Source organism: Macaca mulatta, chromosome 7 (genome assembly GCF_049350105.2).
Source record: "Macaca mulatta isolate MMU2019108-1 chromosome 7, T2T-MMU8v2.0, whole genome shotgun sequence".
In the NCBI taxonomy this organism is placed as follows: Eukaryota; Metazoa; Chordata; class Mammalia; order Primates; family Cercopithecidae; genus Macaca; species Macaca mulatta.
The window spans coordinates 136395017-136410015 of record NC_133412.1 but is presented as its reverse complement, the minus strand read 5'-3'; the positions used below and the strand labels follow the sequence as shown (position 1 = coordinate 136410015).

Below are 14999 nucleotides of genomic sequence, written 5' to 3'. Positions count from 1 at the left end.
AAGGAAAGGGTTTGCCATGAGCTGCTAGTCACTTACCCATTTCAAAGGAAACTTGTGGTTACCATGAAGGAAAATTTAATCCATCTGCCACAATGCATTTGTTCTCTTGAGAACCAGGTGGAACTACCGCTGACTATTTCCTTAGGATTATGCCACCCACCAATGTAACTTTCTGTTTCAGCAGGTGATGTGGAGAAACAAAACAACACCCTTTAAGTTAATCAGTTTTGGAAAATAGAGACTGGCTTTCTATTCCATGGCTTTGATGTGTTTAGTAGTTCCTGTAAGGATCTGCCTCTCTTTTGTTTTGATTGACAAGACCTTTTCTATATATTTGAGCAATCAAGCAGCCCAGTAACAGAAGGTAGAGACATTTACCCAGAGCAAACTTCTACCATTCATTGTGACTCCCTGAAATCTTAGTGCAAGTTTCAGCTCTAAAAGAAGCGTTGGCTCCTGCAAGATTAGGTAAGTGCTTCTCCATATTTGTAACCTCATTCCAGAGGAGGGGAAGCCCAGAGAACTTGCTACAGCAAGGTCAGAAGTAGGAACTGTGAAAATAATGAATTCAGTGGGGGGTAAGGGTCCATGAATGCCATATCCTTTATACTTCAGAATCCAGGTGAGTTCTGTCTAGTGGGCCAGGCATGAAGGGGGTTGATTCTGGCTCCTGAAAGAGCACGGGGAATGACCAAGACCCAGAGAGGATGGACTTGACAGTGGATTGAGGTTATGTTTTAAATAACTCCTATGCTTTCCATCATTTGGATTTAAATTGAATGTTAAGTAGGTGCTGTTGCAGTGGAAGTCTAGAGCAGAACCGATTTACAGTGAGTAGGACACATTTATGAATGGCCACCAACTCAGATGATAGGTTTCATGATATTTTCTGCATATCCATGTTTAGTGGTGAGTTGGTTTAGTAGCGATGCATATAGGGAATACTGTTATTAATATTTACCTCCCAAATCATTCCCCATCATGACACTGAAAATATAGTTTTGAGCAAAGTATGTAACATGGCACCCAAATACCCTGGACCTGAATAAAAATAATTTATATGTATTCATGTATTCTGTTGGATTATGGATTAGTTTTGGTGTTACTCATATTTTATGTTTATTTTGGAAAGACCACTGGGACAAACTTCTTCAGCACACAAGTCAACTGCAGCAGTTAAGTTACAATAAGGAAAAGCCTGAGAATGCACTTGGAGGGTGGGCATCTAGAGAGGGCCATGGAATCCACACTGGCACCAGTTACAGGAATCGCTGGATGCCTGTGTTGGAGTTTGTGGGCATTTACAATTTCTGGGCTCATTTTCCCTGAAATGCTAGAAGCAAGGTCCCTTTGATAGCGACCAATGCATGGTTGACTGTGCCATTGAGGGCAGCCAGATCTGTTAAACTCTATCCTTTCCCTCTCCGGAAGAGCAGCATGAAGCTGGCATTCCTCTTCCTTGGCCCCATGGCCCTCCTCCTTCTGGTTGGCTGTGGCTGTGTCCTTGGCACCTCCAGTGGGAACCTGCGCACCTTTGTGGGCTGTGCCGTGAGGGAGTTTACTTTCCTGGCCAAGAAGCCAGGCTGCAGGGGCCTTCGGATCACCACGGATGCCTGCTGGGGTCGCTGTGAGACCTGGGAGGTGAGTTGCTAAGATGTGCAGATGACAGTATCTTCTGGGCCAGCAGCTTGGGTCTGATTCTCAAGAGTTCACTTTTTAAATGATATGAGGTGGAGCTGGGACATCTGCCCTTTCCTGTGGATTTAAAAAACCAAAACAAAACTGTGATTGGCATCTTCCAAAAGTGATTTGAAAAGCATGATGTTGCCCCTCTAACAAAGCATTGAGAAGATTAAGAATTTGGTTTACATTGTGTCTGTGTATCTAGGAATCATCTCTGGGAGGTCACGATGTACTGTTCTACCCATTTTACAGATGACATGGAGGGATTCAAGGGAGAGTGGCTGCAAAGTCACAGAGAGTGTCAGTGTAAAGCTGGAAATCAATTTGTGGTTCAAGCTTGTGACCCAAACTCCTCCCTGTGTTCCTTCATTTTGGGTAAATTGGCCAGTTTCCAAGAAAGAGGACCTGAGCTGAAGGGTGAGAGTTAGTCCCAGACCCCTTCACTGCCTCTTCTGCAGCCCTGTTCCTCTTGAAGTCCCTGGGAGCCCTCTGGGGTTATCACTGATGGATCTATTACGTTCCTTCATATTCAATGATACCTGGCCTTTTTAGAGACATTTAATTTAAAGTGGGGATAACACTCTCAAACAAAGTTAAAAATCCTGTTGGACTAAGAGGAGCTGTCTGAGTGGTGAAGAGGAAGAGAGCTATTCAGCACCCCAGCAGATCACACTACGTAGTAACTGTGGGCTCTTCCCCCTGAGGCCTGAGTTGCTAGCTCTGATCTTGTCATGCCCTGACCCCAAAACCTTGAATGTCCACACACTACTACAGATTCAATTACCAGCTTTCAAAGTCCTCAGCAATATGGCGTCTGCCTGCTTTCCTGAAGACAACACATTTTCTTACTCTGGCCTTGGTAAGTGACTTTCAAAGGTTTTATCAAATAGCCCTCATGGATCTCATTTTGGTCCTTTCCTGATATCCCTTCTCCTTCTCATCTGTCATTATCATATTTATTCCTGATGCCCATCTGCAGTGCCAGCTCCCTTTCTGGGGCTTTTTTGACTTGCAGGTAAGCCCTTGACTATGCTCTACTTTTTGTCTTACTTCTTCCCCCACCACACACGTTAAATTTTTTGAGGACAGGGGTTCATTCTTATAACTTTCACAGCTTTTGTCAAGGTGTTGTGTATGAACAAGGTATTCAATACACATTTGTCGGTTGACTGGGATGGACCTGTCCCTGGAGCTGTAGATCCTCCAGCCTAATGGAAGGCCACTTAGAAGCGAACCTGCACTGTGAGTGGACACTGCCATTGGGAACAATAGCCTTCCCTTCAGGGACCCAGAGGGTGGCCTGCTCTTGCTTAGGTACAATTACGGCCCTATGAATGGAATTGGGTCATAGTGATGAAATCTCCAAATTGGATGAAACGACTCCATCAAAGTAGTTTTCTTTTGGCCTCATTCAGGGGCTTAGCCAAATGAAAATCGGGTTTTGCTAAGTAGACTTTGCCTGTCAATTGGCAGCAAATTCACTTGGGGCACTTGGTGCCTCCTCCTGTTCAGGGACTGGCCTGGCAGGGCCTCTCCCTGTTTGCATTTAGTGTCTGGGCTATTTGAAGCCCTCTCTGTGCCAAATCCTTGAACTCCTGCTTCCCCTCAATTCAGCCCATCTTCTCTTCTTTTTAAAAACTGATGAATGGCTTTAATCGGATCGTGGTCACCCATAGGAGGTCAGGAACTGTGCTCTCACTGGAAAAATGGAAGCACCAAAACCATTAAAGAACAAGATTGTCTCTGATCTTAGCCAACTTTCATTCATGTCTTGACGGTGTTATGAAAAGGGAGATAACCTATAGAAAATAAATAAAAGAATGAGGTTCATTTTCCCAGCAATCTGAAAGTTTCTGAGATATAAAGCCCTTGATTTTTTTGGGGGAGGGAACTTAACTGAAAGCATGTATGAAAATAAGGATGCTCATGACGATAGACTGGCTGGATTTACATTTGAAGGTGGAGCTGTTGTTGAAAATAGCTATTCCTCATAATCTGCATATAGCGTTGCCAGATTTAGCAAACAGACAGACAAACAAAATAAAACAAAACAACCAATCCCCGCCCCAGAAAAACCCAAACTGAAATGAAACCAGAAAACCAGGAAGCCCAGGTAAATTTGAATTTCAGATAAGCAACAAATAAATTTTTAGCATAAGTCTGTCTGTCTCATATAGTATTTGGGACAGACTTATACTAAAATATTATGTATCTGAAATTTAATTTTTTTTTTTTTGAGACAGAGTATCACTCTGCCACCTAGGCTGGAGTGTAGTGGCACAATCTCGGCTCACTGCAAGCTCCGCCTCCCGGGTTCTGGCCATTCTCCTGCCTCAGCCTCCCGAGTAGCTGGGACTACAGGTGCCCGTCACCACGCCTGGCTAATTTTTTTTTTTTTTTAGTAGAGACGGGGTTTCACCGTGTTAGGATTGAAATTTAAATTTTTTGAGGTGTTTGGTCTGCCTAGGTTCCCAGAGTACCAATGGTAAGAAGACATAAAGCAAATATGGATGGTAGGAGAAAACAGTTGAGGACAAATTCAGCTTCTCTGGTCCTTGTCAAAGGCAAGGCTGGCTGGGCGCGGTGGTTCATGCCTGTAATCCCAGCACTTTGGGAGGCAAAAGTGGGCGGATGGCAAGGTCAGGAGATAGAGACCAGCCTGGCCAATATGGTGAAACCCCGTCTCTACTAAAAATACAAAAATTAGCCGGACATGGTGGCACGTGCCTGTAGTCCCAGCAACTCGGGAGGCTGAGGCAGAAGAATTGCTTGAACCCGGGAGGTGGAGGTTACAGTGAGCTGAGATCACGCCACTGTACTACTACTCCAGCCTGGGTAACAGAGCGAGACTCCATCTCAAAAAAAAAAAAAAAAAAAAAAAGGCAAGTTTGCTATTTTCATGACATTCATGCAAGAACTTCATCTTGAGTTACATATTCTTTTTTGCCTAGAACAAAGAAGAACAAAAAAGCAAAGGTGCTGTCGTTTGAAAGCTTGTTATTATTTTCATTATTACTTCCTTATAATAATTGCACTAATAAGAACAATGGATTACATTTATTGATGTGCTAGACATTGTGAATTGCGTATATCATCTTACTTTATCTCTCAAACAATGGTGGGAGGTAGACATTTTGCTTTACAGAGGAGGAAACTGAGTCTTCAGAAAGTTCAGTGAATTTTCCGAGGTCTCCAGCAAGTGGCAGAACAGGGACTCGAGCTCCATAGTTCTGACTGCAGGGCTCGAGATGTTAACTCCGGCGAGGTGCTGATATTTTTTCTGATCTATGTGTTCTGTTTATCAAAATTATCTTTGAAATTAAGATTCATAAAAGCTGAAGAAAGGAAATGAATCTTTTGATGATCAGAACAGTGCACAGAGTACTCGGGAACCTGTCTTGTAATGTTTTCTTTCATTGATGCAATGACAAATAGTTACTGAAACCCTCCCGGGGTCTGTTTTAGGTACGGGAGGCACAGCGGGCAAAAATCTCCGTCCTAAAAGAGCTTACTTTCTAGAGTGGGAGGAATAGCACGCAAATGAAAGAAAGGTAGACTATGTCAGGTGGTATTGATCAGTGCTATGGTGAAAAATAAAGCAGGATGGGGGATGGGAAGTTTCTGGGCATGGAGATGGAATGTTGCAATTTTAAATAGGATGGTTGGGAAATGCTTCCCTGAGAGGGTGACATTCTAACAAAAACCAAAGGTTGGTAAAGGAGTGAATCATACGGGAGAAGAATGTTCCAGGCAGGAGGAACAGTAAGTGCAAAGGCCGTGAGCTGGGACTGTTCCTGCTGGGTGGCAGGAACAATAAGGAGACCGCTGTGAGCCTAGTGAGGAAGTCAGTGGGGTGGGAATGGTTGCAGGCATTTCAGAAGGTGGAGGTGTAGAGGAGGTGATGTAGGTCTTGAAGGTGATCATAAGGTCTTTGATTTTTGCTCTGAGTGAGATGGGAAATACTGGGGCTTTGGGCAGAGGAGTAATATGATCTGACTTATGTTTAAACAGGATCAGTCAGGGCTGCTGTGTTGCAAATAGATTGTAAGGAGTAAAAATGGAAGAGGGGAGACCAGTTAGAAGGTGTTTGCAATGACCAAGATGATTCATTTGCTGACTACGCATGGAGCACTTGCTGTGTGCCATGGTCTCTCCTGGGAGCTTAGGATATAGTCTTGAATGAAATCAGCTTCTTGCTTTCAGGAGTTTGTTTTCTACTGGGAGACAATAGAGCAACAAGTAAATCAATGAATAACAAGTTAATTTCTGATAGTGATAAATGATACTAAAAAACTGAAACAAGATCATATGTTCTAATGAATTCCCTGTTTTCTATCTGTGGGGACAGAAACCCATTCTGGAACCCCCCTATATTGAAGCCCATCATCGAGTCTGTACCTACAACGAGACCAAACAGGTGACTGTCAAGCTGCCCAACTGTGCCCCGGGAGTCGACCCCTTCTACACCTATCCCGTGGCCGTCCGCTGTGACTGCGGAACCTGCTCCACTGCCACCACGGAGTGTGAGACCATCTGAGGCCCGCATGGTCTGCAGAGCGCAGCTAGCAGCCTCAGCCTCACAGACCCACCTGTGTGAGCAGCACATGCAGTTATACTTCCTGGATGCAAGACTGTTTAATGTCGACCATACCCATGGAGGAGGTTACCTGTTGACCCTGAGGTCCAGCTCAGACAAAAGGCCCAAATGCAGCCTACTGATGCTAAAAATTCGAAACAATATTCATGCCTTCACCAAAATAATTTCTCCAGTTCACATACCTGCAAATTAATTTTTCTTTGCCTTGAGTCTTGGAACATAATTTGTGTATCACAATCCTCCCCCAATTTGGACTTATAATATGCTAATGATTTAAACACATTGGATGTAATTAGAAAATGGGGCTGGAAAGTCTTTAAATTCTCACGTTCTATTTAACCACTGATCTCCAACCGGATTTATGATTAAAGGGCTAGAAATGAACAAAACCCACGTACTAGTCTTCCTCACCCCCAAGGAATTCCAACTGCAAGCTTCTTTAGGGAAAATGCTCCCTTCCCCTTTTAACTGAGCAATTATCTACACAAGAAATAAGACTGTTCAGATATACAAAGAGAGCAGCTTCAATGAAGAGATGTTTGGATTTGGATAATTATTTTCCCTAGCAAAATTCCCTAAACTCCCTTAAGAGCCTTAATAAAGAGGCTATGGTGGGATTGAAAGAAAAAAAATACCCAGAAATAAAATATGTAACTAATAGCTATCTCATTTAGCCTTAAAAAGTTATTAAACTCACGTTTTAGAGTATGATGTTCTCCCAAAGCTATGGCAAAATGGCCAATCACATGTATTCTTCCCGATTTATCATATTTTAAATTTAAGTTGTAACTTACTAAACTCTGAAATTTTACATGCTTTTAGGGGTAAAACTGCATCGCTGGCTCAGAGGAAAAAGTCTGTGATTTTCTAGCTCCTGCCTTCTCTGAAATCTTACAGTAGCTAATTCTGTGGCTGGAAAAAACCTCCAGAACTCTAATGTTATGCAAATGTCTTTAATTCTGGCATTTTTTGGGGTTGAATTTAACCTTGTTCCTTTTTCATAATGTGCCAGGAAAACCTATATTAATGCCAATAAAGCATGTCCTCTGTCTTTTGAATTCATGACAACTTTCAAGAAAGTCTTTTTAATTTTTAGTACACTTGGAATAACAGTGAGAAGCACACCTCAAATAAACTACAAGGTTATTTTTACTGAAGCATTAATTTGGCACATCGTGTTTAGTAAGGGACACAGACAGATGACTCTGGGTAGCATGAGTCCCAGCGGTGGCACAAATGCATAGACATAGCCCTGGGAGCCAGGAGTCCTTCTTGAATAAGAATTCAATGAGTCCCCCTAAAACACAGTAAAGCAAATGTTGAGATTGACAGTCAAGTACTGGGATGCGGGGTGAACATCTGGGAGCAAAAGGCAGGAGCAAAAGTCACCCAACCTTTAGCAGATGTGTTGGTAGGAAAGGAAGTCACTCTAACGTAAGAAGGCAAGTACTTGGGGTCTCTGCTGGAACAGTGGGTGATGATTAGGGATGAATCCTGGGTGGTGCCACTCAAGTGTTTTCAACCCACCCCCAAAGACTTTCCTCAATTTTCTGAGGCACAAAGGGCTTGCCAGGATTTGAGAAAAGATGACCACAGCATGAATAAGGGTCCTGGCAGGAAACCAGTGATCTATTGCAGTGGGATATGGAAGAGATGATTTATAAATGTGTGAGCAGAATTAAGGAAACCAACAAGTGGGGATGAAACAGATTTGGTTCAGCAGCAATGGACAACCCTAGGCTGAAGGAACGAGAGGAGGGAGTGATTGTCAGACCCCAGAGAAAACTGTAGAAGTGAGATCCACAACAGGAGCTGCAGCCTTTGGTAGGAGGATGCAGCCCTTCCCAAACTGAGACCTGGTAGGGAGGGAGGTGGGGGAGCAGATACCCATCCTCACTCTCCTCCCTGGTCTTCTGTTGAATGAAATGGGAATCAAGCCGGGTATAATGGCTCATTCCTGTAATCCTAGCACTTTGGGAGGCCAAGGTGGAAGAATTACAACATGGTGAGACCCTGTCTCTTCAAAAAATAAAAATAAAAAAATTAGCTGGGTATGGTGGTGCGCACCTATACTCCCAACTACTCGGGCGGCTGAGGTGGGAGGATCCCTTGAGACTGGGAGGTCAAGGCTGCAAATGAGCTGTGATCGTGCCACTGCACGCCAGCCTGAATGACAGAGCAAGACCCCATCTCTATAAAAAAAAAAAAAAAAAAAAAAAGAAAAAAGAAAAAAGAAAAAGAAAAAAAACATGTGGGAATCAAATGGGAAAGCAGAGAGTGAGAAAACCCATTGATTCAGTCCATAAATGTTGGCCTCCTAGGCACTAAGTTGAAGAAAGGTAGAGAGTGGATTTAAGGGGCCAAATGAATAAACTCCAGCTTAGCTGTCTTTTGGGAAGCTCAGCTTGAATGCAGGAGGTAGCATGCTGTAGCATCACAATTACAGTCATGGGTCACTTAACAAGGGTACATTATGAGAAATGCATCATGAGGTAATTCTGTCATTGTGAGAACATCATAGTGTAATTACACAAACCTGGATGGTATAGCCTACTACATAGCTAAGTATAGCTTATCGCTGCTAGGCTACAAATCTGTACAGCAGATTACTATACTGAATGCTGTAGGCAACTGTAAAACAATGGTAGGTATTTGTGTATCTAAACATAGAACAAGTACAGAAAAAATATAATCTTATGGGACCACCATCATATGTGCCATCTGCCATTGACCAAAATATTGTGCAGTTCATGACTGTACTGACTGCCTTGTAGTAAATTGATCTGGAATACACATGGGAAGGCATGCACTGGCTAATACAATAACATTTGGGAGATATTGAAGACCACGGTAATTATAAGGACTGTGGGATTAGTTGGTGGTTAAGTGCAATAAAAGCCTTCAGCCATGATATGAAAGCTGATTTGAAGAGACTGTCTTCGAATGCAGCTGAAGGACAGACTGTGCTGAAAATTAGGCCTAATATCTAATTGACAAAGCAGCTGAATTAATAAAAGGGCTGAATTTACCACTCTGGCAAGTCTCCTATACTTAAGTCAAGGTCCTAATAGGGAAGAAGTGAGACATAGAGACCTGGAATGGGAACAGTTAGGTGGATGATGGACTCGAGGTTTCCCTGCAGGGGAACCTCCTGACTCCTGCTTGCTAGTGGAGAGCATACTCCCCTTGCCTGGAGACCATGCCGAGGAGGATGCTTTACATGATGATATGGCCCTCCTCAAATATTGCCTACACCCCCGTGTTATTCTAGGTGGTTAATTATGGTCAAGTCTCAGGATGATCTGGCTGGGGAGGGACTTGCTCTGTGGTGGGAGGAACAAGCATCTCCCCTGAAGGAGCTTCAGGATTTGACAATGTAAACCAGGAGGAATTGGTAAAGTGTGCTTAGCAATGGATCTCGGGGGTTTAGACAGGGATATGGCGGGTGGGGTGCCAGAATATAAGACTGGATAAGAAGATTTCATCCATATGCAGGCATTATCAGAATATAATGTAATCAAAAGGACACCTGGATCTGGTCCCAGCGTGCTGTTGGGCTGTGTCCTTCAAGAGTGGGGAAAATGGTGGCTTGCATTAATGAAAAGAAGATGCCAGAACTGTCCTGGCAGAGTACTGAGGAACAAAAGGCACTGAGAGGTGGGCCTGCCAGAATGGATTTATTACACAAGACCAGAGAACTCGCCAGTTGGTTGTGTTCATCTGGAGGGTTTAGTGGCCATTTCTTTTACAAAGCAACAAAGAATGACTAGTGAGGGGGCACATCTCAGAAAAGCTCGTTCATCACTGTCCTTTCTAGGCTGAGGTTGATGCCTGGGGAAGCGGCTGTGGAACTGGGCTTCCTGGTGTCAGCGTAGGTGATAGGGATCTAGGACAACAGGGACCAGGTGGCGACATACAGCTGTAAGAGACAAGGTGGGCATAATTGTTCTAACAGATAGCAACGCTGCAATGGCCACCAGAGGGCTCTGATCTGCAGGATCTGCGTGCTAATAGTTCATGGTATTCAAACAATTTCCTCAATAGATCGATGCTATAATCAGAGAATTTATTAGTGAAAAAGAGGAAAACCTCTATCAGGATTTATACTGTGCTAAACCTGAATATTTTTCAAGTCTCCCTTTTCCTTTCTCCCTCCTTTCCACAAATATTTATTAACATAAATTTTGTGCAAGGTACTGTGTTTGGAAAATAACAAAAATATATTGTTACCATTTATGGATCTCTTACTATAAGCAGAATCCTTTATATTAACACTTCTTAGTTATTGTATTAACTATGCTAGTAAGCATTGTCATTGTCATTTTACCATTAGCATTTTACAGATGATGAAATAGAAGCTCAGAGAGGTCAAATAACTTGTCCAAGGTGACACAGCTAATAAGTAGCACATGCTAGGTTTCTTTGAATCAGAACAAAACGTTTTCCACTAGAGCACAGTGCCTTTTTGGAATCCTCCTTACAAGTCATTCCTGCTTGGAGAAGTCTTTGAGTTTATCGTCAGACTATCTCTTACCATTGATTAGCATTTCTGCCATCTTTCCTGGAGGTGGCTCCATGCAAGGTTGTGCTGTTTTATGGAGACTGGAACTTTTCTCTGGGTTTCCTGTATAACCTCTAGGAAGATGGTGTTTTGCTGTAGCTTAAATGAAAGCTTACCATGGAAGAGACTGAGGGAGAAAAAGCAGAGCCTCGAAGGGAAATTCAAAGAGACTGTTGTGGAACTGAGGGATGTATGTTCTAAACTTTTTTCCTAGGCATGTGAGGAGTGGTGCAGGGGAATTGACTCTGGTGCATAAACTAACTCTCAGCAACTCCTTACTCTTGGAAATGTGTTTATTTTTTATTCTTCCATAAGTTATTGGAGTGCAGGCGGTATTTGGTTATATGATTAAGTTCTTTAGTGGTGATTCATGAGATTTTGGTGCACCCATCACCTGAGCAGTATACACTGCACCGTATTTGTAGTCTTCTATCCCTTGCTCCCCTCCCACTCTTCCCCCAAAGCCCCCAAAGTCTATTGCATCATTCTTATGCTTTTGCATCCTCATAGCTTAGCTCCCACATTTCAGTGAGAACATATGATGTTTGGTTTTCCACTCGTGAGTTACTTCACTTAGAAAAATAGTCTCCAATCTCATCCAGGTCACTGCAAATACTGTTAATTCATTCCTTTTTATGGCTGTGTAATATTCCATTGTATATATATACCACAGTTTCTTTATCCACTTGTTGGTTGATGGGCATTTGGGTTGGTTCCACAATTTTGCAATTGTGAATTGGGCCACCATAAAAATGTGTTTGCAAATATCTTTTTTGAATAATGACTTCTTTTCCTCCGGGTAAATACCCAGTAGTGGGATTGCTGGATCCAATGGTAGTTCTACTTTTAGATCTTTAAATAATCTCCACACTGTTTTCCCTAGAGGCCGTACTAGTTTACATTCCCACCAGCAGTGTAGAAGTGTTCCCTGTTCACTGCATCCACACCAACATCTACTATTTTTTTGATTTTTTGATTATAGCCATTCTTGCAGGAGTGAGATTTGTATCACATTGTGGTTTTGATATGCATTTCCCTGATCATCAGTGATGCTGAGCATTTTTTCATGTTTGTTAACCATTTGTATATCTTCTTTTGAGAATTGTCTATTCATGTCCTTAGCCCGCTTTTTGATGGGATTGTTTGTTTTTTTCTTACTGATTTGTTTGAGTTTGCTGTAGATTCTGGATTGGTCCCTTGTCAGATGTATAGATTGTGAAGATTTCCCCCCACTCTGTGGGTTGTCTGTTGACTCTGCTGACTGTTCCTTTTGCTGTGGGAGAGCGCTTTAATTTAATTAGGTCCCAGCTATTTATCTTTGTTTTTATTACATTTGCTTTTTGGTTCTTGGTCATGAAATCCTTGCCTAAACCAACGTCTAGATGGGATTTTCCAATGTTATCTTGTAGAATTTTTATAGTTTCAGGTCTTAGGTTTAAGTCCTTAATCCATCTTCAGTTGATTTTTGTGTGAGATAAGGATCCAGTTTCATTCTCCTACATTTGACTAGCCAATTATCCCAGCACCATTTGTTGAAAAGGGTGTCCTTTCTCCACTTTATGTTTTTGTTTGCTTTGTTGAAGGTCAGTTGGCTGTAAGTATTTGGGTTTATTTCTGGGTTCTCTATTCTGTCCTCTTGGTTTTTGTGCCTATTTTTGTGAAAGTAACATGATGTTTTGGTGACTATGGCCTTACAGTAGAGGTTGAAATCAGATAGTGTGATGCCTGCAGATTTGTTCTTTTTGTTTATTCTTGCTTTGGCTATGCGGGCTCTTGTTTGGTTCCATATGAATTTTAGAATTGTTTTTTCTAATTCTGTGAAGAGTGATGGTGGTATTTTGATGGGGATTGCATTGAATTTGTACATTGCTTTTGGCAGTATGGTCATTTTCACACTATTGATTCTACCCATCCGTGAGCATGGGATGTGTTTCCATTTTTTTGGTGTCATCTATGATTTCTTTCAGCAGTGTTTTGTAGATTTCCTTGTAGAGGCCTTTCAAATCCTTTGAAAGTTAAATTGAAGCAAAAATAAATATAAAAGATAAATGAAACAAAAAGTTGGTTCTTTGGAAAGACAAATAAAATTGAAAGAGAAAAAATCTGAATAACCTCACTAAGAAACGAAACAGGAGATATTACAACTGACACCACTGAAATACAAAAGATCATTCAAGGCTTATGAACACCTTTACTCACATAAACTAGAAAACCTAGAAGAGATGGATAAATACCTGGAAAAATACAACCCTCCTAGGTAAATCACTGAAGAATTAGATACCCTGAACCCAGGGTATATACCCAGGAATATACCCAGGTATATTCCTGAGTTTTCTTCCTTTCTTTTTTTTTTTCTTTTGCAGCTATTGTAAAAGGGGTTGAGTTTTTTTATTTGATTCTCCGCTTGGTCGCTGTTGGTGTATAGAAGAGCTACTGACTTGTGTACATTAATCTTGTATCTGGAAACTTTGCTGAATTATTTTATCAGTTCTAGGAGCTTTCTGGAGGAGGACTTAGGGTTTTCGAGGTAAATTATCATATCTTCAGCAAATAGTGACAGTTGGACTTCCTCTTTACCGATTTGGATGCCCTTTATTTCTTTTTCTTGTCTGATTGCTCTGGCTAGGACTTCCAGTGCTCTGTTGAAGAGAAGTGGTGAAAGTGGGTATCCTTGTCTTTTTCCAGTTCTCAGAGGGACAGGTTTCAACTTTTCCCCACTCAGTATTATGTTGGCCGTGAGTTTGTCATGGATGACTTTTATTACATTAAAGTATGTCCCCTTTATGATGACTTTGCTGAGAGTTTTAATTGTAAAGCGATACTGGATTTCATTGAATGCTTTTTCTGCATCTATTGAGATGATCATGTGACTTTTGTTTTTAATTCTGTTTATGTGGTGTATCACATTTATTGGCTTGTGTATGTTAAACCATCCCTGGCATGAAACCCACTTGATCATTGTGGATTATCTTTTTGATAATCTTTTTGTTGTTGGATTCAGTTAGCAAATATTTTGTTAAGGATCTTAGCATCTATGTTCATCAAGGATATTGGTCTGCAGTTTTGTTTTTTGGTTAGGTCCTTTCCTGGTTTTCATATTAGGGTGATGCTGGCTTCATAGAATGGATTAGGGAGGGTTCCTTCTTTCTCTATCTTGTGGAATACTGTCAAAAGGATTGGTACCAATTTTTTGAATGTCTGGTAGAATTCTGCTGTGAATCCATTTGGTCCTGTACTTTTTTGTTGGTAATTTTTAAATTACCATTTCAATCTTCCTGCTTGTTATTGGTCTGTTCAGGGTATCTAATTCTTCAGTGATTTACCTAGAAGGGTTGTATTTTTCCAGGTATTTATCCATCTCTTCTAGGTTTTCTAGTTTATGTGAGTAAAGGTGTTCATAGTAGCCTTGAATGATCTTTTGTATTTCAGTGGTGTCAGTTGTAATATCTCCTGTTTCATTTCTTAGTGAGGTTATTCGGATTTTTTCTCTTCCTTCCTGGTTAATCTTGCTAATGGTCTATCAATTTTATTTGTCTTTCCAAAGAACCAGCTTTTTGTTTCATTTATCTTTTATATTTATTTTTGTTTCAGTTTAACTTAGTTCTGCTCCAGCCTTGGTTATTTCCTTTCTTCTGCTGGATTTGGGTTTGGTTTGTTCTTGTTTCTCTAGTTCCTTGAGGTGTGACCTTAGAATGTCAGTTTGTGCTCTTTCAGCCTTTTTGATGTAGTCATTTAGGGCTATGAACTTTCCTCTTAGCATTGCCTTTGCTGTATCCCAGAGGTTTTGATAGGTTGTGTCATTACTGTCTTTCAGTTTGAAGAATTTTTAAATTTCAATCTTGATTTCGTTTTTGACCCAATGCTCATTCAGGAGCAGGTTATTTAATTTCCATGTATTTTCATGGTTTTGAAGCTTCCTTTTGAATTGATTTCCAGTTTTATTCCACTGTGGTCTGGGAGAGTGCTTGATATGATTTGTTTTCTTAAATTTATCGAGGCTTGTTTTATGGCCTATCGTATGGTCGGTCTTGGAGAAAGTTCCATGCACTGTTGAATAAAAAGTGTATTCTGTGGTTATTGGATGATAATGTTCTGTGTATATCTGTGAAGTCCATTTGTTCAAAGGTATAGTTTAAATCTATTGTTTCTTTGTTGACT

At 41.3% G+C, this 14999-nt stretch overlaps 1 protein-coding gene across 2 annotated transcripts; it reads left to right on the top strand.

Moving 5' to 3' along the window:
* Positions 1–356: 356 nt before the first annotated feature.
* Positions 357–7292, top strand: GPHB5 (glycoprotein hormone subunit beta 5). Of its 2 annotated transcripts, XM_077941109.1 has the most exons (3): positions 357–468; positions 1437–1641; positions 6032–7292. In XM_077941109.1, the coding sequence occupies exons 2-3, from the start codon at positions 1438–1440 to the stop codon at positions 6218–6220; spliced, it is 393 nt and encodes a 130-aa protein (XP_077797235.1). In that variant the 5' UTR covers positions 357–468; position 1437; the 3' UTR covers positions 6221–7292. The 2 variants fall into 2 exon arrangements, with proteins under 2 accessions (XP_077797235.1, XP_001100410.1); XM_001100410.4 differs by lacking the exon at positions 357–468 and having other exon boundaries at positions 1382–1641.
* The last annotated feature ends 7707 nt before the right edge of the window (positions 7293–14999 follow it).